At 50.0% G+C, this 23,265-nt stretch overlaps 2 protein-coding genes across 3 annotated transcripts; both read left to right on the top strand.

Annotated features, from left to right (window-relative positions):
• The first annotated feature begins 1,611 nt into the window (after positions 1–1,611).
• Positions 1,612–18,077, top strand: LOC129704186 (gamma-glutamyl hydrolase-like). Of its 2 annotated transcripts, XM_055647123.1 has the most exons (10): positions 1,612–1,629; positions 2,493–2,524; positions 7,972–8,083; positions 8,935–8,985; positions 12,010–12,094; positions 12,266–12,404; positions 12,590–12,696; positions 13,782–13,875; positions 15,164–15,301; positions 16,277–18,077. In XM_055647123.1, exons 1-10 carry the CDS (start codon positions 1,613–1,615, stop codon positions 16,396–16,398), a joined length of 897 nt encoding a protein of 298 aa, XP_055503098.1. In that variant the 5' UTR covers position 1,612; the 3' UTR covers positions 16,399–18,077. The 2 variants fall into 2 exon arrangements, with proteins under 2 accessions (XP_055503098.1, XP_055503099.1); XM_055647124.1 differs by lacking the exon at positions 15,164–15,301.
• A 2,989-nt stretch (positions 18,078–21,066) lies between these two features.
• LOC129703848 (calcium homeostasis modulator protein 3-like) lies at positions 21,067–23,076 on the top strand. The gene is made up of 2 exons (XM_055646524.1): positions 21,067–21,639; positions 22,591–23,076. The coding sequence occupies exons 1-2, from the start codon at positions 21,067–21,069 to the stop codon at positions 23,074–23,076; spliced, it is 1,059 nt and encodes a 352-aa protein (XP_055502499.1).
• Positions 23,077–23,265: the final 189 nt, after the last annotated feature.

The following is a 23,265-nucleotide window of genomic DNA, read 5'->3' as shown; positions in this document are numbered from 1 at the left end:
GGGTCCAGGTTCTTGTTGAAGAAGGAGTTGATATGTGTAATCACCAACATCTCAAAACACTTGATCGCCCCAGATATTAGTGCCACCGGTCTGTCTTCATTCGCGCATGCCTCATTACACTTCTTGGGAACTCGCATCATTCATGCCCTTTCAAAGCAGCTGGAAACCTTGGAAATTAGTTATGAGAGGTTGGTTGGGAAAGGATTCCGGTAATTTGAAACTCACGATGTCGAAATAAAGGTCGGCAGGTGATTATGTGGGCAATGAGTCAGTGTCAAGAAAGAACATGTACAGAATGCGATTGGATGGAAGCCAGCAGCAGCACATCAGTGGGGATGCAAGCGGAAGGAAAACGCGTGGGCAGGTAACAAAGCGGGTGGTGTGTCTGTGAGGTTTGAAATTTGATGTTGGTTGTGCCCCACAAGGATGTGTGTTCAGAAGGCTGTGGAGGTCTGTGGAAGTCAATAGGGTAGAGACAGATAGATTCTTAGTTAGTACGGGTGTCATAGGTTCTTGGGAGAAGGCGGGAGAATGGGGTTAAGAGGCAAAGATAGAAAATATGGGAAACATCTTTATATAAATGGTATTTTGCTCTCGTTTCAGGAGTTACAACAGAATTACGGATTCAAATAATTTTTTTAGATATTTACTACTTAAAGATTATGTTAAAACACATACACGAGAATACTGAACCAGAGAATCGGAGATTTCCAGATGAATGTTTGAATAAATACCCTAACACAGTCAAATTAATATCTCACATTTATAATACATTTTTAGACAATGAGAATCCGTCGACGGAATTATAGACCAGCATGGGAAAAGGAATTAGCTCAACCTATAGCAAAAGATACTTGGGACGAAAGCCTGCAACATTAAAAATTACTGGATGAATATTTTTAAAATAATCTCTGTAGTCGTCAATATCCAAATGGATCCCGACCCTAAATTAATAATATTGGGCATATCAGAACATTACCTAAAACTCACCATAAAACAAAGAAATTTCCTTGATTACAGTATAATAATTAGGAATGACTGGATAACACGCAACAAAAGCTTTTCACTGCATCTCGGTACACGTGACAATAAACTAAACTAAACTAAACTAAATCAGAATGGTGGAAATCTACAACCGCTCTTCCCACCCCTGCAATGTCTGAAGAAGGGTCTCGACCCGAAACGTCACCCATTCCTTCTCTCCAGAGATACTGCCTGTCCCGCTGAGTTACTCCAGTAAACTGTGTCTATCTTCGTTTTAAACCAGCATCTGCAGTTCCTTCCTCCCACTTTCACACCTACTCCCTCTGCTCCAGGGGCAATTTACAGAGGCCAATTAATGTACAAATTAATCTGCGTTTGTTGCTCTTTGTAGGCATTTTAAACCAATGACACTCTTGCAAACAGGCCTTTTTCTCGCTCCGGCTTCTCACGCTAGGTCCCGGCTGTGAGCCTGAGGCAGCAAGAGTTAATTTTGTTTCTTTCGCTGAGTTACGCAAGAAGCTCTGTACTGGGAGTGTCGTTGTTCTGGCGATATTTAAGCAGCCTCTTCCTTATGCCCAGAGTATTCGGAACGGGACATCCCAAAAGACTGTCGTGAGCGGACACAGCCATGAGCGGACACAACAGGTGAGCGGTGGCAGAGAGGGCGATCCGGGCCGGGTTGGGATGGTCGATGCCATCCGCGCCAAGGCACTGCCCTCGGGCACCGAGGGGAGAGAGGGCTGCGGGAGGGGGGTTATGTTTACTCGCTGCCCGGGTCGGCACGGTTGCGCAGTGGGAGAGCTGCCAGAAACCCGGGTTCGATCCTGATTGCAGGTGTTGTCAGTACGGAGTTTGTACCTCCTCCCTGAGCGTGGGATTTCTCCGGGTGCTCCGGTTTCCTCCCACACTCCAACGACGAGCAGGTTTGTAGTTTAATTGGCTTTTGTTAATTGTAAATAATTCCTAGTGTGCACGGGTCGGCATAGACTCGGTGGGCCGAAGGGCTTGTTTCCGCGCTGTATTTCTAAAGTCTAAAGGACTTCAGCTGCGGGTGAAACGGCCTCAGGACTCCCGGGAAGGCGGGAGTGTGTGGGGATGAGTTAGGGCCGGGCCAGTTGCTCTGACGGACGTATTCTCGTGGCCGGTCGGTGAGCCGGGGTTGCAGGGACCGGGCGGCTGTCATCAACCCGATGTCTCGGCCCATTTGAAGACGATGGCACGAACTAGCCGTCGGAAGGCAGTTCTGAAGTTTGTAATCCGTTCGGCCGATTCTTTCTCAGGACACAACGTGCTGGAGGAACTCAACCGGTCGGGCAGCGTCTATGGAGAGGTTCCGTGTAGAGTCCCAACCGCCACCAGACCCCTGATATGGTCTAGAAATTTGCCGCCCCCGGTGTCTTACTCCTGTTCACAACCCGATCTCCCTATCACCCCACATACTCCAGCACTTTATGTCTCTGTGACTCTCTCCGTCACCAGACTCACTCTCATCCCTATCATTTCCACAGACGCAGAATCCTGAATGATCGACCCGTGATAGGTGAGTTGTGTTGGCGTCTTGGCGGTTTGCGCTAGCTGCGGCCAGTGGTAAATGGCAGGACCCTTGGTACAGAAAGATCTTGGGGTGGAAGTCCCATGGTCTCCTGAAAGTAACAACGCAAGTAGATAAGATGGCAAAAAAAAACTTGCACCACACATCTCCCTTAAATCTTGCCCCTCTCACCTTAAAGTTAGAAACTACTGCTGTAGATTTGGGAGGAACAACAGCAGCAACAGATTAGCAAGAGATACCACTGATTGGCTCTAGCCCAAGTGTGAGGAGAGGGGTGAAAACAGTTGAAAACTGAGGAATTGGCTGTGTAAATTGGTAAATCAGGCAATTTATCAGTCAATTTAAGCAGGACAGCTCTTTGCGAGCGGCAGTGAGTGAGCGAAGTGCCCTGTGAGAAAAGTGTGAGTCTTTGGCTCGAGAGTCTGCCCTGTGAGAAAAGTGTGAGTCTTTGGCTCGAGAGTCTAGTGCCCTGTGAGAAAAGTGTGAGTCTTTGGCTCGAGAGTCTTCGGAGAGGAGGCTGAGGAGAGGAGACCACGCAATACGCTTGAGAGGGAGACGAAAGAAGGAGATGTCAGGCAAGCTGATTCAGTGCGATGCTTGCAAGTATGTGGGAGGTCAAGGACACCGCTGGTGCCTCTGGCTGCTACAAATGCGAAAAATGCATCCAGGTAGAGCTCCTGAAGGGCCGTGTTGGGGAACTGGGGAAGCAAATGGATGACCTCCGGTTCGTACGAGAAACGGAGTCGTTCCTCGACAAGTCCTACAGTACGATTGTTACACCTAAGGTACTGGAAGAGAGAAGGTGGGAGACAGTGAGAAAGGGAGGGAAGCATGGAATGCCACCGCCCCCGGGTGGTGTACCTCTTGTAAACAGGTTCATCCGCTTAGAAGCTGTTGGGACAGAAGACGTGAGCGGCGGACTGGCCTGTGATGCGAATAGGGCTGTTGAGCCAAAACCAAAAAGGCCTAAGGCAGGCAAGGCCATTGTAGTGGGAGACTCCATCGTGAGAGGTACGGACAGGGGTTTCTGCGGCAACAGACGGGATGCGAGGATGGTGTGCTGCCTTCCCGGTGCCAGGATCCAGGATGTCACGGACAGAGTGCAGAAAATCCTCAAGGGCGAAGGTGAACATCCGGAAGTGGGAGTGCATGTCGGCACAAACGATGTCGGAAAGAAGGGGATGAATATTCTGCAGCGTGACTTTAGAGAGCTCGGAAAAATGTTGAAAAGCAGGACCTCCAGGGTTGTTATCTCCGGTTTGCTTCCAGTTCCCCGTGCTGGCGAGAGCAGGAACAGGGAGATACGGGACCTGAACGTGTGGCTGAGGATCTGGTGCACGGGGCAGGGATTTAGATTCTTAGATCACTGGGATCTGTTTTGGGGGTAAGGGGGAACTGTACAAAAGGGACGGATTGCATCTTAACAGGTGTGGGACCAGCATTCTGGCAGGCAGGTTTGCCACTGCTACACGGGTGGCTTTAAACTGAATAAGGGGGGTGGGGTGTTGAATGGGACAGTGGAGGATGGAGTTAAAGGGAAAGGGTTTCTTAAATGTGTGAGCGTAGAGACCGAAGGGTGTCAAATGAGGGTAGAAGAAATAGGTAGCAAGGTGAAAAGTAAAAGTGGCAGGCAGACAAAACCAGGGCAAAAATCAAAAAGGGCCACTTTTCAACATAATTGTGTAAGGGGTAAGAGTGTTGTAAAAACAAGCCTGAAGGCTTTGTGTCTCAATGCAAGGAGCATTCGTAATAAGGTGGATGAGTTGAATGTGCAGATAGCTATTAATGACTATGATATAGTTGGGATCACGGAGACATGGCTCCAGGGTGACCAAGGCTGGGAGCTGAACATCCAGGGATATTCAATATTCAGGAGGGATAGACAGAAAGGAAAAGGAGGTGGGGTAGCGTTACTGATTAGAGAGGGGATTAATGCAATGGAAAGGAAGGACATTAGTTTGGAGGATGTGGAATCGGTATGGGTAGAGCTGCACAACACTAAGGGGCAGAAAACGCTGGTGGGTGTTGTGTACAGGCCACCTAACAGTAGTAGTGAGGTTGGAGATCGTATCAAACAGGAAATTAGAAATGCGTGCGACAAAGGCAAAACGGTTATAATGGGTGACTTCAATCTACATATAGATTGGGTGAATCAAATTGGCAGGGGTGCTGAGGAAGAGGATTTCTTGGAATGTATGCGGGATAGTTATCTAAATCAACATGTAGAGGAACCAACGAGAGAGCAGGCTATTTTAGACTGGGTATTGAGTAATGAGGAAGGGTTAGTTAGCAATCTTGTTGTACGTGCCCCCTTGGGCAAGAGTGACCATAATATGGTTGAGTTCTTCATTAGGATGGAGAGTGACATTGTTAATTCAGAAACAATGGTTCTGAACTTAAAGAAAGGTAACTTTGAGGGTATGAGACGTGAATTGGCCAAGATTGACTGGCAATTAATTCTAAAAGGGGGTTGACGGTGGATATGCAATGGAAGACATTTAAAGACTGCATGGATGAACTACAAAAATTGTTCATCCCAGTTTGGCAAAAGAATAAATCAGGGAAGGTAGTACATCCATGGATAACAAGGGAAATCAGGGATAGTATCAAAGCGAAGGATGATGCGTACAAATTAGCCAGAAAAAGCAGCATACCGGAGGACTGGGAGAAATTCAAAGACCAGCAGAGGAGGACAAAGGGCTTAATTAGGAAAGGAAAAATAGATTATGAAAGAAAACTGGCAGGGAACATAAAAACTGACTGCAAAAGTTTTTATAGATATGTGAAAAGAAAGAGATTAGTTAAAACAAATGTAGGTCCCTTGCAGTCAGAAACAGGGGAGTTGATCATGGGGAACAAGGATATGGCGGACCAATTGAATAACTACTTTGGTTCCGTCTTCACTAAGGAAGACATAAATAATTTGCCGGAAATAGCAGGGGACCGCGGGTCAAAGGAGTTGGAGGAATTGAGTGAAATCCAGGTTAGCCGGGAAGTGGTGTTGGGTAAATTGAATGGATTAAAGGCCGATAAATCCCCAGGGCCAGATAGGCTGCATCCCAGAGTACTTAAAGAAGTAGCTCCAGAAATAGTGGTGAAATAGATGCATTAGTAATAATCTTTCAAAACTCTTTAGATTCTGGAGTAGTTCCTGAAGATTGGCGGGTAGCAAACGTAACCCCACTTTTTAAGAAGGGAGGGAGAGAGAAAATGGGGAATTACAGACCAGTTAGTCTAACATCGGTAGTGGGGAAACTGCTAGAGTCAGTTATTAAAGATGGGATAGCAGCACATTTGGAAAGTGGTGAAATCATTGGACAAAGTCAGCATGGATTTACGAAAGGTAAATCATGTCTGACGAATCTTATAGAATTTTTCGAGGATGTAACTAGTAGCGTGGATAGGGGAGAACCAGTGGATGTGGTGTATCTGGACTTCCAGAAGGCTTTCGACAAAGTCCCACATAAGAGATTAGTATACAAACTTAAAGCACAAGGCATTGGGGGTTCAGTATTGATGTGGATAGAGAACTGGCTGGCAAAGAGTAGGAGTAAACGGGTCCTTTTCACAATGGCAGGCAGTGACTAGTGGGGTACCCCAAGGCTCAGTACTGGGACCCCAGCTATTTACAATATATATTAATGATCTGGATGAGGGAATTGAAGGCAATATCTCCAAGTTTGCGGATGACAATAAGCTGGGGGGGCAGTGTTAGCTGTGAGGAGGATGCTAGGAGACTGCAGGTGACTTGGATAGGCTGGGTGAGTGGGCAAATGTTTGGCAGATGCAGTATAATGTGGATAAACGTGAGGTTATCCATATTGGTGGCAAAAACAGGAAAGCAGACTATTATCTAAATGGTGGCCGATTGGGAAAGGGGGAGATGCAGCGAGACCTGGGTGTCATGGTACACCAGTCATTGAAGGTAGGCATGCAGGTGCAGCAGGCAGTAAAGAAAGCGAATGGTATGTTAGCTTTCATTGCAAAAGGATTTGAGTATAGGAGCAGAGAGGTTCTACTGCAGTTGTACAGGGTCTTGGTGAGACCACACCTGGAGTATTGCGTACAGTTTTGGTCTCCAAATCTGAGGAAGGACATTATTGCCATAGAGGGAGTGCAGAGACGGTTCACCAGACTGGTTCCTGGGATGTCAGGACTGTCTTATGAAGAAAGACTGGATAGACTTGGTTTATACTCTCTAGAATTTAGAAAATTGAGAGGGGATCTTATAGAAACTTACAAACTTATAGAAATTCTTAAGGGGTTGGACATGCTAGATGCAGGAAGATTGTTCCCGATGTTAGGGAAGTCCAGGACAAGGGGTCACAGCTTAAGGATAAAGGGGAAATCCTTTAAAACCGAGATGAGAAGAACTTTTTTCACGCAGAGAGTGGTGAATCTCTGGAACTCTCTGCCACAGAGGGTAGTTGAGGCCACTTCATTGGCTATATTTAAGAGGGAGTTAGATGTGGCCCTTGTGGCTAAGGGGATCAGGGGGTATGGAGAGAAGGCAGGTACGGGATACTGAGTTGGATGATCAGCCATGATCATATTGAATGGCGGTGCAGGCTCGAAGGGCCGAATGGCCTACTCCTGCACCTAATTTCTATGTTTCTATGTTTCTAAACATAGAAACATAGAAAATAGGTGCAGGAGTAGGCTATTCGGCCCTTCGAGCCTGCACCGCCATTCAATATGATCATGGCTGACCATCCAACTCAGTATCCCATACCTGCCTTCTCTCCATACCCCCTGATCCCCTTAGCCACAAGAGCCACATCTAACTCCCTCTTAAATATAGCCAATGAACTGGCCTCAACTACCTTCTGTGGCAGAGAATTCCACAGATTCCCCACTCTCTGTGTAAAAAATGATTTTCTCATCTCGGTCCTAAAAGATTTCCCTCTTGTCCTTAAACTGTGACCCCCTAGTTCTGGACTTCCCCAACCTCGGGAATAATCTTCCTGCATCTAACCTGTCCGATCCCTTAAGATTGTTGTAAGTTTCTATAAGACCTCCCCTTAAAGGGCATCGGTTTAAAGTGAAAGGGGAAAATTTTAAAGGAGATGCGCGGGGTAAGTGTTTTTTTTACACAGAGGATAGATAATGCCTGGAACGCACTGCTAGAGGTGGCGATGGAAGTAGATACGATCGGGTCATTTTATTTAGCTTCCAGATCGATCTCCCCGACAACCTCTCCAAAGCCTGTACGGCTTCCTGTAGGTTCAGGTTTCTGTTTATTATTGTGACGTGTACTGAGGCACATTGTCGTGCACGTAACCCAAACCAGATCAAATTATACTATGCACGAATACAAGTCAAACTCAACAGCAATAGGTGGAGCAAATGGAGTGCAGATAGCATTCGATGTTTCCAATCTGGGGAATAGGTTCTGACTGTTGATGGGCCAGCTGTTCTCTCCTCTGTCCCATCAGGTATCTTGGTGCAGCTTGCCCGCGAGGAACTGACGTTTAGAGCAAAGATGTACATAGCAGCTCCCAACGTGAAGCACCTGGAGTCGGCTGGCTGCCGGGTGACACCTGTCAGGTGGGGATGACAATACTGTCCTGCTGACCGGGCAGGTGGGCCTGACCCGGCTGACCACCTGGAGTGCAGGATCAGGGGTTAAAGGGTGTAGCGGGACTACATAGGGTGCAGATAGGGTGGACACTCAACCTTTTTCCAAATGTGGAAATGTCAAAGACTAGAGGGCATACGACATAGCACAGTACAGCATTAGAACAGGCTCCTCGGCCCCCAATATCTGTGTCAAACATAGTGCCCAGACCAATTGTATCTGTTTGCACTTGATCCATCTCCCTCCATTCCCTCCAAATCCACGTGTCTACCCAAAACGTCTTAAATGTCCCTATTGTAACTGCCTCTACCACCTACCCGTCAGTGCATGTCAAAACCTCACCACCCTCAGTGCTAAAAAAGGAGGCACAGAATAGTTGGTCTTGGGATCCTGTTGTGCACGGACTTAGCGGGCTGAAGGGCCTGTTCCTGTGGTGGATGAGATGCTCTATGGAAGATGAGTAGATGGAAAGGTCAGTTATGCCAACTTTTGTGTTTTAGAAATGTTACATCTTGGCAGGGAGGGAATTTGGGGAAGGGATATAATTGGGCTAAGAATGGGGATGAGACTGGAATTGGGGGAAGGTAACAGAGTAGGGGATGTGGGATAGGGCTGATTATGTTGGGAGTGAGTTTGGGGTCATAAGGGTTGAGTTGGAAATGGGTTGGGGCAACAGGGTTGGGGATGTGGACAGAGGTTGGAGCGGGTTATGGATAAAAGTTATAGTTGGGTTGCAATGGCAATCAGGACCAGGAAACAAATAACATTGGGGGTTATTCACGGGGATGACGGTTTCATCGAGGTTCCTTGTTCTCCCCAGATTGTACCTCAGTGAGTCTGAATATGAACGGATATTTTATTCAATAAATGGGTAGGTATTTGATCATCAGTTTTGCTCACTCATTTTATTGTCCCCTCTCAGGGACACTGCTCCCCCCCCCCCCCCCCCCCCCCCCCCCCCCTCCCTCACTCAGGGCCCCGCTGATTGTCTGTATCTGCAAGTGCTCCAACCTCCTGGGTCCTTTGGTGTCTCCAAGTATTTCCAATCTGAATATTGGACCCTTACTATGTCACCCTTCTCTCCGGGACATTGGTGCCTCACGCTGCAGGTTTTTGGTATCAGTTTATTGTTGTCTCATGTACCGAGATACAGTGAAACACTTTGCATGCTATCCCGCCAAATTACACAATGCACAAGTACAACCATAGCATACGCAGGAACAACAGGTAGTGCAAAGTAAAATACAGTGTTGCAGCAGACTAATGTTACAGCATTTACAGCTTTACAATTGCAGATGAAAACTCCAATGTCACCAATGAGGTAGGTTTGAAGATCGGGGCTGCACCCTAGTTTATGGGAGGACCATTCAGTCGTCTGATAACAGCGGGGTGTGTGTGTGTGTGTGGGGGGGGGGGGGGGGGGGGGGGGTGATGGTGTTCCTGAATCTGGTGGTATGTGCTTTCAAGCTTTTGTTTCTTCTGCCTAAACAAAGAGGGGAGAAAGGGGAGTGACCAGGGCGAGAGTGGTTTTTCATTATGTTGGCTGCTTTCCGAAAAGTGTAGATGACGTCAATGGTGGGGAGTCTGGTCCAAAGATCTTATAGCGAAGCAAGATGGGTTACTCTCACGCAAAAGTGAGGTACGCTCATGGGCGGATTCATGGGTGATTATAGGACACATTTTAGCAACCTGACTCCGCCATCTTGCTCCGCTTTCTTGCTCCCGCCTTCTTGCTTCCGGCCAAAGATTGGATCCGCAGCGAGGAGAAGGAGTGCGGGGCCCGGGGCAGCGGGGAGAGAGAGTGCGGGGTCCGGGGCAGCGGGGAGAGAGAGTGCGGGGCAGCGGGGAGAAGGAGTGCGGGGCAGCGGGGAGAGAGAGTGCGGGGCAGTGGGGAGAAGGAGTGCGGGGCAGCGGGGAGAGAGAGTGCGGGGCCCGGGGCAGCGGGGAGAGAGAGTGCGGGGTCCGGGGCAACGGGGAGAGAGAGAGTGCGGGGAGAGAGAGTGCGGGGTCCGGGGCAGCGGGGAGAGGGAGTGCGGGGAGAGAGAGTGCGGGGCCCGGGGCAGCGGGGAGAGGGAGTGCGGGGCCCGGGGCAGCGGGGAGAGAGAGTGCGGGGTCCGGGGCAGCGGGGAGAGAGAGTGCGGGGTCCGGGGCAGCGGGGGGAGGGAGTGCGGGGCCCGGGGCAGCGGGGAGAGGGAGTGCGGGGCCCGGGGCAGCGGGGGAGAAGGAGTGCGGGGCCCGGGTCAGCGGGGAGAGTGAGTGCGGGCCCGGGGCAGCGGGGGAGAGAGAGTGCGGGGCCCGGTGCAGCGGGGAGAGAGAGTGCGGGGCCCCGGGGCAGCGGGGGGAGGGAGTGCGGGAGAGAGAGAGTGAGGGGCCCGGGGCAGCGGGGAGAGGGGGTGCGGGGCCCGGGGCAGGGGGGAGAGAGAGTGAGGGGCCCGGGGCAGCGGGGAGAAGGAGTGCGGGTCAGCGGGGAGAAGGAGTGAGGGGCCCGGGGCAGCGGGGACAGGGAGTGCGGGGCCCGGGGCAGCGCGGGAGAGAGGAGAGAGAGTGCGGGGAGAGAGAGTGCGGGGCCCGGGGCAGCGGGGAGAGAGAGTGCGGGGCCCGGGGCAGCGGGGAGAGGGAGTGCCCCAAGACAATGTTTCTTATTTATAATGTTTCTTATTTAATGTCCCTTGTCTAGTCTGAAATAAAGTTCATTATTGGATTAGAAGAAATATAATTGTGTGTGTTATATACATTTATATAATTTTCATGTATGTGTGTTTATAAACATTTTATTCCTGAACAAGAATCAACAGAATTATGAACTAACAGAATTATGAATCTAACCCTATATCACGCACAAAAAGTCCCCCCCTGTCAATCACCGTGCGAGTCGGGTCGGTTCGGGTTACTACAAAATCAACTCAACACTGCTTGTGAGCCATTTAAAAAGAAATGATTTAAAAAAAACATTAAAAAAGACAATTACCAGAATCAAATTTTATTCTTGACAAGAAGTTTGAACTGACAGATTTATGAATCTGACCCACACAAACTGTTGCCCCGCAACATTGATTACACTGCGAGTCGGGTCGGGTTAGGTAGGCTCAGGTTGCTAAAATGGGCGTGGAAAATGCCCATGATCCCCTCCATAGCGTACTACACGTCAGTCCATTGCATTTAGCAGGAGTAGCCTATCTTGCTTCGCTATAAGTTCTTTGGTCTGGTCTGTGTGATGGTCTGGGCCACACCCACAACTCTCTGCAACTTCTTGTGGTCTTGGGTAGAGCTGTTCCCAAACCAAGCTGTGATGCACCTGACAGCGTGCTCTCTGTGGTGCATTTGTAGAAGTTGGCCACATTAGTCTTGTGATAATAGTGAGGCGGTGAGTTACCTTTTTGGCTGTTGACCCAAGACAAATGTTTGATGATATTCGCCACTTGTAACTCGAAGCTCTCGACCTTTTCTCTGGCATCGTTGATGCTAAATAAGAAGAAATGAAGGATCTGTGAAAAGACTCTTGACAAAAAATCTCCTTCTTTTAAACACCCAACGTGGCCTTCGGTAACCGAGTAATCACACTTGGCAACATGTAATCCTGTGGTCTGCTTGGCGTAAGGATAGGCCATCGAGTGCCTTGTGAGAGGCTTCTGTTGACCCTGAGCTATTATTTTTATTTCATACATGTTCTTCCAAGTTTCCCAGAGAGTGGCTTCACAGGTAGGCGAGGTGGGGGAGGTATCTTTGTTCACGCGGCCCTTCACCCGTCAGGGACTTGAGTATAAAGGTTGGGGCAATACATTACATTACGGTTGCACAGGGTGTTTGAGCCGGTGTTTTGAAGGCCGGTGCCTGGTGCTCTGCCACTGCTCTGCGTATGGGACCGTTTGCTCACTGACAGTCATCTCTCCCCCAGCATCCTGCTCCCCGGGGGGGCCGTGGACATCCAGAGCTCGGAGTTCGCCCGGGTTTCCGGAATCTTCTACAGGCTGGCGATCCAGGTCAGTGGTGACAGGTTGTGTCCGTGATAACCATGTCCAAACGTAGCGATAGGGAATGCGGCGCTCCCTCAGTACAGACCCCCCCCCCCCCCCCCCCCCACAGTGCGGCGCTCCCCCCCCCCCCCCCCCCCCAATGTTTACACCCCCCTTTCTCTCTCTCTCTCTCCACAGGCCGGTGACCGGGGCGACTATTTCCCGGTGTGGGGCACGTGTCTGGGCCACCAGCTTCTGACGGCGCTCACCGCCGGTCTCAACCTGCTCCGCCTTACGGATAGCGGCAACGCGGCGCTGCCGCTCCACTTCACCCCCGGTACGGGGCGGGGTGGGACTGGGTGGGGGCGTGGGGCGCGGATCGGGATGGGGGGGAAGGGATGGAATCCCCTCCGCGGCAGTCGCTAGGTATCCTGTCCTCCCCGCTGTCCCATCTCCCCCCCCCCCCCCCCCACCCCTCCCCCACCCCCTCACCCACCCTGACTCCATCTCGTTGCTTTTCAGAAATAAAAAGCTGCCGAATGTTCCGTGATTTCCCGCCGGAGATGATGAGAGCTTTAGGGGAAAACTCTCTGACCGGACACTTCCACAAGTACAGCATCACCCTGGACGTAAGATGGGGCGGCGAGCAGCGGGGGGTAGCGGGCGAGGACGGAATATATGGCTGAGGGGGTTGTCGAGTGGGGGTGCCTGGCTGCGGGGAGGGGGAGCGGGGTTATCGGGCTACTGTGGAGGGAGGGGAGACCCTGCCGCACCTCATTATCCCAGCTTTCTCCCCTCTAACCCATCAGCCTGCCTCACCAGAAAGGGCTGTCGGTGTCCCTGGACGGGTGTTTATGGTCGTGTTGGGTTCATCGACCTCTGTCTGTCTCTGGCTCGGTGAACTGAGCTCACGGCAACTATCTTCAGACGGTGGCCATTGTTCAGCTAGACAAGTTTTCTCTGCAAATCTGATCACTGCTAGTTTATATTTTGAAACAGTTCATAAAAAACTACTCATTTACATTAGTGGCTGCTATTGAGTAAACCTTGGGAACAGCTTCTTCCCTTGTGTTCAGTCTTCTGAACGGTGCTTCCATAAGCCAGGTTACTGTCCGATTCACATTGCAGGCATTGGACTTTGACTCTGGAACTGGTGTATCACAGTTCATAATTAGACAATTTGGCCCATCAAGTCTACTCTGCTATTTAATCATGGCTGATCTATCTTCCCCTCACAATCCCATTCTCCCGCCTTCTCCCTATAACCTTTGACTCCCTTGCTAATCAAGGATCTGTCAATCTCCACCCTTAGAAATAATCAATTAACTGCCTCTATAGCCGCTTGCGGCAATGGATGCATCAGATTCATCACCATCTGATGAAGAAATTCATTCTCGTCTCCTCTGTAAACGTACATCATTTTATTCTGAAGCTGTGCCCTCTGGTTCTGGACTCTCCCACCAGTGGAAAAATCCTCTCCACGTTTGTCGTCATAAGGGTTGAGTTTTGCGCTGACAGAGGGGAAGACAAAATGAAACATGGGTTGAAGAAAAGGGGGGGGGGGGGAGTCGAGGGTTCGGAAGGAGGGAAGGGATGGTCCACAACACGCTGTGGGGAGGGGGTGGGGTAGATGGCGTGGGGGGGGGGGGGGGGGGGGGGGGGGGTGAGTCACTGCTCCGTCTCCCCAGTAACTAACCATGGCCGTTGTCTTTAGGACTTCGAGGCGAACGAGAAGCTGCGCTCCTTCTACAGGGTCGTCTCCACCAACACTGACCCACAAGGAATCACCTTCGTCTCCACCATGGAAGGTAGGGAGAATCTGGCCTCCTGTGCTCCAAGGAATAAAGTCCCAGACCGCCCAACCTCTCACTGTGGCTCAGGCCCTAATGTCCTGGCAGCAGCCTTGGAAATCTTCTCTGCATCCATTCTAACTTATCGCCCTTTGCTCACTAACGATGTTGTTGGCGAGATCAAGCCCCCCACTACTGAAGATAGACACGAAATGCTGGAGTAATTCAGCGGGACAGGCAGCATATCTGGATAGAGGAATGGTTGACGTTTTGGGTCGAGACCCTTCTCCAGACTGAGAGTCAGGGGAGAGGGAGACACGGGGATAAGGAACGGGAAGGTGTGAAAATGAGGCATCAAAAGAGAAAACCTTCAAGGACAATGTGGAATATATAATTGTTAGCTAGGGGAAGCTGACAAAGAAGCATACAGAGGAAAAATAATCCGGGAGTCAGTTAGACTGGTCAGAGAATTAGGAAGAGGGGGGGATGGCTATAGAGGGAAAGCAAGGGTTACTTAACGTTAGAGAAATCAAAATTTATACCACGGGTGTAAGCTGCCCAAGCGAAAACATGAGCACATGCTCCTCCTATTTGCGCTGGGCTCACTCTGACAGTGGAGGAGGCCCAGGACAGAATGCTCATTGTGGGAATGGGAGTGCTTAGCAACCGGAAATGGTGGGCTTAGGCAGATCGAGATGAGGTGTTCAGTGAAACGATCGCTGAGCCTGCGCTCTGTCCCGCCGATTATATAGGATTCCACACCTGGGACAGCGGATACAGTAGATGAGTTTGAGGAGGTGCAAGTGAACCTGTGCCTCACCTGAAAAGACTGTCAGAGTCGAGGGCGGATGTATAGGGACAGGGGTTGCACCTCCTGGGTTACTGGGAAAAGCACTTGGGGAGGGGGTGGTTTGGGTGGGAAGAGAAGAGTTACGAAGGGAATGGTCTCCGTGGAAAGGGGTGGAGATGGAATGATGTGGCCCACGGTGGGATCTCGTTGGAAGTGGTGAAAATGTCGGAGAATTATGTGTTGTATGCGACGGCTGATGGGGTAAAAGGTGAGGACTGAGGAGAACTCTGTCCCTAATGCAATTGGGGGAGCAAGAGCAGAGCTGCGGGATAGTGAGGAGATCCTAGAGAGGGCCTCATCTATGATGGAAGAGGGAACCCCCAATTCCCTATAGAATGAGGACATCTCAAATGTCCTGGTATGGAACACCTCGTCGGGTGCAAATGCGGCGGAGACATCGGAATTGGGAGTAGGGCATAGAGTATTTGTACTGAGCTCTTTTCATTCAAATTGCAGCGATCCGCTATCCAATTTACGGCACACAGTGGCATCCGGAAGCCAACAGATATTTCTGGAAGAAGAATTTTGATTTTCTGCACTGTCCCCTGGGAGTCAGGATGTCCTACCTATTGGCAGAGTTCTTTGTAAATGAAGGTACATATGGGAATGATGTTATGGGCGTTACAATGGTTGGCCCCTAGTGACTGTAGTTGGGGATTGAATAATCCCGGATACTGCCGGACGAAGTAAAAGTAAACATGGGATAAATGTAGGAAGAGAAAGGATCAAAGCTCAGGAAATCAAGGAGATGGAACAATTTGTGTGGAGCTGAGAAACAGATAGAGGTAAAAAACATTGATGGGAGAAATTCAACGGTGATGAGGAACAAAGTGCTGAACCAGAAGTTAGGGATGAGGGTGAGACAGTGATCACAAAGGAGAGGGGTTTCAATCTACCCATAGACTGGGCAAAGCAATTGAGCAGAAATAGTGTGGACACAAGCAGAGCGAATATTGGAGATGGTTTTCTACATCAGTATTTTGAAGAATTAATGTTTCAGATCCGATATTGTGCAATTGGAAATATATATATATTAACCTATAGTTATGGAGAGTTTAATATGGCAACATTCTGTATAGAAAGTGATTTAGTTCAATCTGAAACCAGGATCTTAAATCTGAATAAGCAAACCGCAGAATCTTGAGGCATAAGTTACTGTGGTAGTTTGGCAAACCACATTAAAAGTTCTGATGTAAGCCTGACAATTCAATAATTATTATGTCGTTTAAAACAATTATGTTAAAGATAAACACAAGGAACTGCAGTTGCTGGTTTATTGTAAAAAAAAAAGACACAAGTTGCTGGAGTAACTCAGTGGGCCAGGCAGCATCTCTGGAGGACAGTAATAGGAGACGTTTTGGGTCAGGACTCTTCTTCAGACATCATAATAGACCCAGCATCAAAAGTCATTTCCTCCCCTCTATCAGTCTGTATAAGGGGAGCATGCTGCCCATGTCTTCCAGAGATGCTGCCTGACCCGTGGTTATTCTGTATATAGTGATTCTTGATTCTAGATGCCTCGGCTACATGTCCTTCCAATTCTTAAGTTGTTGCATTTTCTCTCAACAGCCAGAAAGAGTCTTCATTGCTTTGAGAGCAGAGAGGAGGAGGAGGCTGCCTTAATCAACAGTTGTATACCTACCTATGTACAAACTAAAAAGTGTGGCCGTATTATCTATAAGTTTGATTAGGTGTCTTTGCTAGAGTGTCTTGGTCTATCTGTAGATATTCTTGTCCTTTAGAAAGATCCTGGAATGTTGAAATAAGGCTGTGTGCTCAAGGAATGTGCTGAGGAGTTAGCAGATGTGCTAACAGACATCTTTAACATCTCCCTTAGTCAAGCCATTGTCCCCACATGCCTCAAAACTTCCACGATAATCCCCATAGCGAAGAAACCAGTGGTTGCCTGCGTAAATGACTACCGCCCAGTCGCCCTGACCCCAATAATAATGAAGTGTTTGAACGCCTGGTGAAACCCCACATTGGTGCCAGCCTCCCCTCATCGTTAGACCCCCTCCAGTTTGCCTATCGCCCCAACCGTTCTACAGAGGATGCCATCTCTACCACGCTGCACACAGTACTCACGCATCTGGAAAACAAAAACACATACGCCAGAATCCTGTACATTGACTTCAGCTCAGCGTTTAACACCATCATCCCACAGAGACTTGTGGAGAAACTAACCCTGCTGGGCCTCAACACCACCCTGTGTCACTGGATCTTGGACTTTCTGACAGAGAGACCGCAGTCAGTCCGTGTTGGCAAGAACACTTCAGGCTCGATCACGCTGAGCACCGGCTCCCCTCAAGGCTGTGTGCTCAGCCCGCTGTTGTTCACATTGCTCACACATGACTGTGCTGCCAGATTCAGGGACAATAAGATCATAAAATTCGCGGATGACACTACAGTGGTGGGACTCATCAGTGGAGATGACGAATCAATGTACAGGGAGGAAGTAGAACAACTGGTGGACTGGTGCGGCAAAAATAATCTAGAATTGAATGTCGACAAAACTAAGGAGATGGTTGTCGACTTCAGGAGGGCGCAGCCAAAGCATACACCCCTCAACATCAGTGGCACGGCAGTGGAGAGAGTGGAGAGCATAAAGTTCCTTGGTGTGCAAATTACGGACAGCCTCACCTGGTCCAGGAACACCACTGGGACCGTCAAACGGGCCCATCAGCGACTGCACTTCCTGAGGAAACTAAAACAGGCCTCACTCCCCACCAACATCCTCAGGACTTTCTACAGGGGTACGGTGGAGTCTGTACTCATGTACTGCATAAATACGGGTACTGCACCTGCAACTGCTCGGACAGGGAGGCTCTGCAGTGGGTAGTGAGGGGAGCAGAGGATCATTGGCGTCTCCCTACCCTCGGTACAAGAACTGTTCCAGAGCCGCTGTCTGAAAAAATCTCAGAGAATTGCTAAGGACAAACTGCACCCCCTCCACATACACCTGGATCTCCTGCCGTCAGGCAAGAGATATCGAAGCATCAAAGCCCGGACTACAAGACTGCTAAACAGCTTCCTACCATAGGCTGTGAGGCTGCTAAACAGTCACTCTGTACTCACAATCACTTGATTCTGCGGCTTGCACGGACACTTTAATAACTGGCACTGGCCACTCAAATCAGCTGCCCCGGACATTTTTTTAAGATTTGCTTATTGAATTTTAACATTGTGTTTTTATCTGCTTTTAACTATTTATACTGTCCCATCAGGGACTGGATTGTTTTTAGTGTTATTATGTGTGTAATGTTTTAAATTTCATGTGCGATGCTCCGCTATTCACTGGGAAATGTCTTTTCATTTTGCACTGTACAACTGTTGCTTGCAAGATGACAATAAAGATTGATTGATTGATTGATTGATTGATTGGTTGATTGATTGATTGATTGATTGATTGATTGATTGATTGATTGATTGATTGATTGATTGATTGATTGATTGATTGATTGATTGATTGACTGACTGACTGACTGATTGATTGATTGATTGATTGATTGATTGATTGATTGATTGATTGATTGATTGATTGATTGATTGATTGATTGATTGATTGATACGCAGAATGTGCTGGGGATGTCCAGAGCTATGTGGAGAGGGATACAGGCATTCATGTCGAAGGTTCTTCACCAGGTCTCTGTTGCTTTGCTAGAGTGTCTTGGTCCAGAGCAAGAGTGTCTTGGTCTATCTGAATGCTGAAATGTACTGGGGATGCCCAGGGCTATATGAGAGGGAAACAGGCATTCAGGTCGAAGGTTCTTCACCAGAACTCTGTTTCTTATCCAACAATGTTGAACCTCTTATTCTGCTTGGGTAGATCCAGCGATATGAACATTGAATTCTCCAATTTCAAGTAATACGCTTCGAGTAACCTTCGACCTGAATGCCGGGGAATGACCGGGTGGGACAAGTCTTTCAAGTAATTTCAAGTAAGATGCTGAATTCAGGGCAAAAGAAGCACCTGCTGGGTCAGCGTTTGTGGGGGAGAATAATTCTGCCCGTTTCCAGCCCAGACCCTGCATCAGGACTAACATTGGACGGCCTATTTCCCCCACAGTGCGCTGCTCGATCTACTGAGTTCCTCCAGCATTCGTTTTTCCGTGTGCAGCATTGAGCTGGAGCTAGTGCTGGAATGAATGTGAGGTGGAATATTGAGATTAGTGTATTACTGCCACATGTACCTCGGTACAATGATGGGCTTTGTTTGTGTGCTATCCAATGAAATTATACTTTACATGAGTGCAATCAAGCTGTAGGGAAGTACAACAGGTAGTGCAAGGAGAAAAATGCCAGAGTTCAGAAGGTAGTTTTACAGTGTTACAGTTGCAGAGAAAAAGTGTCAAGTCTGCAATGAGGAAGGTTGGAGGATTTGTACTATACCTTTACCCTTATGGGAGAATTGTTTAGTGGTTTGACAACAGAATTGAAGAGGGTGTTTCTGAACCTGGTGGGACGAGATTTCAAGCTTTTGTACCTTCTGCCTGACAGGAGAGAGGAGAAGAATGAATGACCGGGGTGGGACAAGTCTTTGATTGTCAGTTGCTTTTCTGAGGCATTGTTAAGTGTAGATGGAATGAATGGTGAGGAATCTGGTCTGTGTGATGGGCTGGGGTCACAGTCATTTCTCCTTCCCTCCTAATCTTTCCTCTTGCTTCATAATTCACAAATATTCTATTCTTATCTCGCACGTTTCTGAAGAAGGGTCCCGTCCGCAAATGTCAATTAGCCTGAAGAGGGGTCGTGACCCAAATCCCTTTCCACATTCTCTAGAGCTGCTGCCTGTCCCACTGAGTTACTCCATCACCTTGTGTCTTCTTTTGTAAACCAGCAGCTGCAGTTCCTTGTGTCTTCATGTTGTCTTTCCATCTCTGGCCCTTGTCCAACCACGCACCTATCACATCCCCCCCTCACCTGTATCCACCTATCATCACTCTTCACTCTCCTCTATTCCAGCTCACCCCCCCCCCCCCCCACACACACACACACACCCTCCATCACGATCAGCTTGAAGAAGGGTCCCGACCTTAAACATCACCTATCCATGTTCTCCAGAAATGCTGCCTGACCCGCCGAGTTACTCCAGCACTTTGTGTCTTTTTCACAGTGAATTAAAATAAATTAAAGTAACCCTTGCTGTCGACTGCAATTTGTTTACACGGCGAATGACTTTGAGAGTCAAGAATGCTTAATTGTCATATGTACCGACAACAGAGCCATGAGAATCTCACTTTAAACTCATTTTAGAGTCATACGGCACCGGAACAAGTGCTTCGGCTGAATTTTCCCATAGCCACCAAGATGTCCCATCCACACTAATTCCACTTGCCTGCGTCTGACCAATATATTAATTTAAACCTTTCTAGATTCAGATTCAGATTCAGATTCAATTTTAATTGTCATTGTCAGTGTACAGTACAGAGACAACGAAATGCATTTAGCATCTCCCTGGAAGAGCGACATAGCAAACGATTTGAATAAATAATAATAATAAGTGTCGGGGGGGGGGGGGGGTGGTGATTGGCAGTCACCGAGGTACGTTGTTTAGTATAGTGACAGCCGCCGGAAAGAAGTTGTTCCTCGACCTGCTGGTTCGGCAACGGAGAGACCTGTAGCGCCTCCCGGATGGTAGGAGGGTAAACAGTCCATGGTTGGGGTGAGAGCAGTCCTTGGCGATGCTGAGCGCCCTCCGCAGACAGCGCTTGCTTTGGACAGACTCAATGGAGGGGAGCGAGGAACCGGTGATGCGTTGGGCAATTTCTAGAGGGTTAGATTTAACTTTTAGGGCTAAAAGAATCAGGGGATATGGGGGGAAAGCAGGAGAGAGGTACTGATTTTAGATGATCAGTCACGTTCATATTGAATGGCGGTGCTGGCTCAATGGGCCGAATGGTCTACTCATGCACCTACTTCCCTGTTTGTATCCAATCCACTTCTCAGCCTCTTGCGCTTTGTAATACAAGAGTCTATGCACCCCTCCTGCAGACGCACACAGTGGTCCCTTTAATACAAATTTCTGTACCAGCGGGGGCCCGGTCTACCTGACCACACACACACCTGGTGCTGCCGAGTGCGTGCGGGAATTTCAGCACCATTCGTGCGGCGGACAGCGCCTGGTCTGTGACTCCAGACACAGTCTGCTCGGTAACTCCTCAGAACCGGACCGGACACTGCTCGGCCGAAAACCGGGCAGTGCTGGGTTGGTGACTACAGACAGCGCCAGGTCAGACAGCACCGGCTCGGTAACTCCTCAGCGCCGGACCGGACGGCGCTGGGTCGGTAACCGGACAGTGCTAGGTCGGTAACTCAGGACAGTGAAGGGTCGGTGAGGCCGGCTGAGTGCGGGGGGGACCATGGATCGCTTTTTCGCCGCGTTCCGCCACTTGCAGTCGAACCCGGAGTCGCTGATGAACGGGGTGAGCGCTCTCTTGGCCCTGGCCGGTGTCCGGCTCTACGGCTCCTACCGATTCAGCTGCCCGTGCCTGCCGCTCTACAACACGCTCTACGGGCTGGGCGTCCTGCTCCTGCCGCCAGTCGCTCTCTTCCTGTGTGGGGTGATGGTGAACGGGCGCTGGGCGCTGCTACTGCTGGAGGCTCGGCGGCCGGAGGGCAGCCCGGGACGGGGACGGGGACGGGGACGGGATGGGCAGGCGCTAAGGTACCTGCTTCTCTCCGTGCTCCAGGGCGCCGCCCTCGCCCCCGCGGCTTGGATCATCGTCGCTCTGCTGGACGGCAAGTGCGTCGTCTGCGCCTTCTCTGCCTCGGTGGAGCCCGCCCGCTTCGCCAACGTGAGCGGCTACCGGGAGGCCGAAATCCGCTCCGCCCTGGCCCGCGTTCCTTGCAGAGACCTCGCTCCCGCGGCCCTGCTCCGACACCCGCCCTTTCCCGCCAAGGCCATGTATAGATACCTGCGAACCATCTCCCAGGTAACGGCAGCTTTCGGACCGTTCTGTCCATCTAGGTTTAGTTTAGTTTAGTTTATTGTCACGTGTACCGAGATACAGTGAAAATCTATTTTTGTTGCGCCCATTACCAGCCAGTGGGAACACTATACATGATTACAATCGAACCGTCCATAGCGTACAGATACCGGATAAAGGGAATAACGTTTATTAAGTTAATATTAAGTTATCCAACTACTAAGCAGCATTAACCAACTGCAGTTCTTCTATCGCCACAGCAGGTCCATGGATAATGCTAAGTCCCTGACCATCTGGATAAGTGAGACACCTACGCCACATTCCTTTAGGAAGATGAGAAGTGACAAGCCAGAATCTGTGGAAGTCTGTGGAAGTCCTAGCCACGGAAGGCTGTGGAGGACAAGCCAGTGGATATTTTTTAAGGCAGAGATAGATAGACTATTGATTAGTACGGGTGTCAAGGGTTATGGGGAGAAGGCAGAAGAATGGAGTTGAGGCGGAGAGTTAGATCAGCCAGGATTGAATGGCGGAGTAGACCTGGTGAGCTGAATGGCCGAATTCTGCTCCTTTCACAGAAACTATTCATAGACTACAGCTCTGCCTTTAACACAACGCTGAGCCGTATTGATGAGATATCTGGGGTCAGCGCCACGTTGATGAGGACTGTGGGATCAGCGCCATTTTAATGAGGACTCTGAGGCAGCGTCATGTTGATGAGATCCAAGGGATCAGCACCAGGTGATGGGGGTCCAGGGCAATGCATCATGTTGTTGAGGTCTCATTGTCAGCGCCATGTTGGTAAGGTCTCAGGAGCATAATCTCGAGCAGGGTGCCATTGCAAAGCTGGGCTTGTGAAGGTGGGTCAGGTTGGGCCAGTCACCGGGGCAGCTGGCTGGTGACCCCTGGGTCTGGTTCTCCTGATCCGCAGCACTCTGCCTGTTGCCTCTGTGTCCACAGGCTGTGGGATGGAGCGCCGCGTTGCTGCTGATCCTGGCGGCCTTCCTGGCCCGTTCCCTCGGAGCCTGCTCCCGGCCCGCCAGCCACCTCCACGCCCGCTACTGGGGCAACTACCTGCACCTGGAGCAGAAGATCTTCGAGGAGATGTGCTGGGAGCACGCGCAGGCATTCGCACGGCGCAGCGTGGGACAGTTCTTCACCAGTGGGCAGAGCGGCGCAGCGTGGAAGGGGGGCGACTGGGACAGGACGGGTGAGGGGGGTGAGGGGGGTGAGGAGGCAGCGTCCCTGCGGGGCATCACTAACCGGGACCAACTCAACCTGCTGCTGCAGCGATGGATTGATGCCAGGCCCCCCCTTAATGTTGGGGGAGGGGGGGCAGACCTGAGGGGGGTGGTCGGGCAGACCCCAGCGTTGGGGCAGAACTCACCCCCCCGCTCACAACCACCACCCACACCCCCAATGCAAGTGATCAGCTCCCCGGTCTGATCTGTCCTCCTCTCCCTTCTGTGCCAGGAAGTCATGCCCTTGGAGAGTGGGGGAGGGGAGGGAGTGTGAGAGGGGGGGGAGGGAGTGATGAATTTGAGGGATTCCAAGGCAGACAAATAACGATGAAGGACGAAAGGGAAGGGGGCGAGAGATAACAATTGTCTTTGTGGGAGGAGTGTACAGCTCAGA

This window comes from Leucoraja erinacea, chromosome 15 (assembly GCF_028641065.1).
Source record: "Leucoraja erinacea ecotype New England chromosome 15, Leri_hhj_1, whole genome shotgun sequence".
Taxonomy (NCBI): Eukaryota; Metazoa; Chordata; class Chondrichthyes; order Rajiformes; family Rajidae; genus Leucoraja; species Leucoraja erinaceus.
This window is presented reverse-complemented; position numbering and strand designations above follow the sequence as displayed.

Bases quoted from the DNA above. Each gene is read 5' to 3' on its own strand.
- LOC129704186 (XM_055647123.1), top strand. The intron at 12,405-12,589 runs GTACGGGGCGGG...GTTGCTTTTCAG, and splicing joins GCCGCTCCACTTCACCCCCG to AAATAAAAAGCTGCCGAATG. The intron at 12,697-13,781 runs GTAAGATGGGGC...CGTTGTCTTTAG, and splicing joins AGTACAGCATCACCCTGGAC to GACTTCGAGGCGAACGAGAA.
- LOC129703848 (XM_055646524.1), top strand. From the start codon at position 21,067: ATGGATCGCTTTTTCGCCGCGTTCCGCCACTTGCAGTCGAACCCGGAG. The intron at 21,640-22,590 runs GTAACGGCAGCT...CTGTGTCCACAG, and splicing joins ACCTGCGAACCATCTCCCAG to GCTGTGGGATGGAGCGCCGC.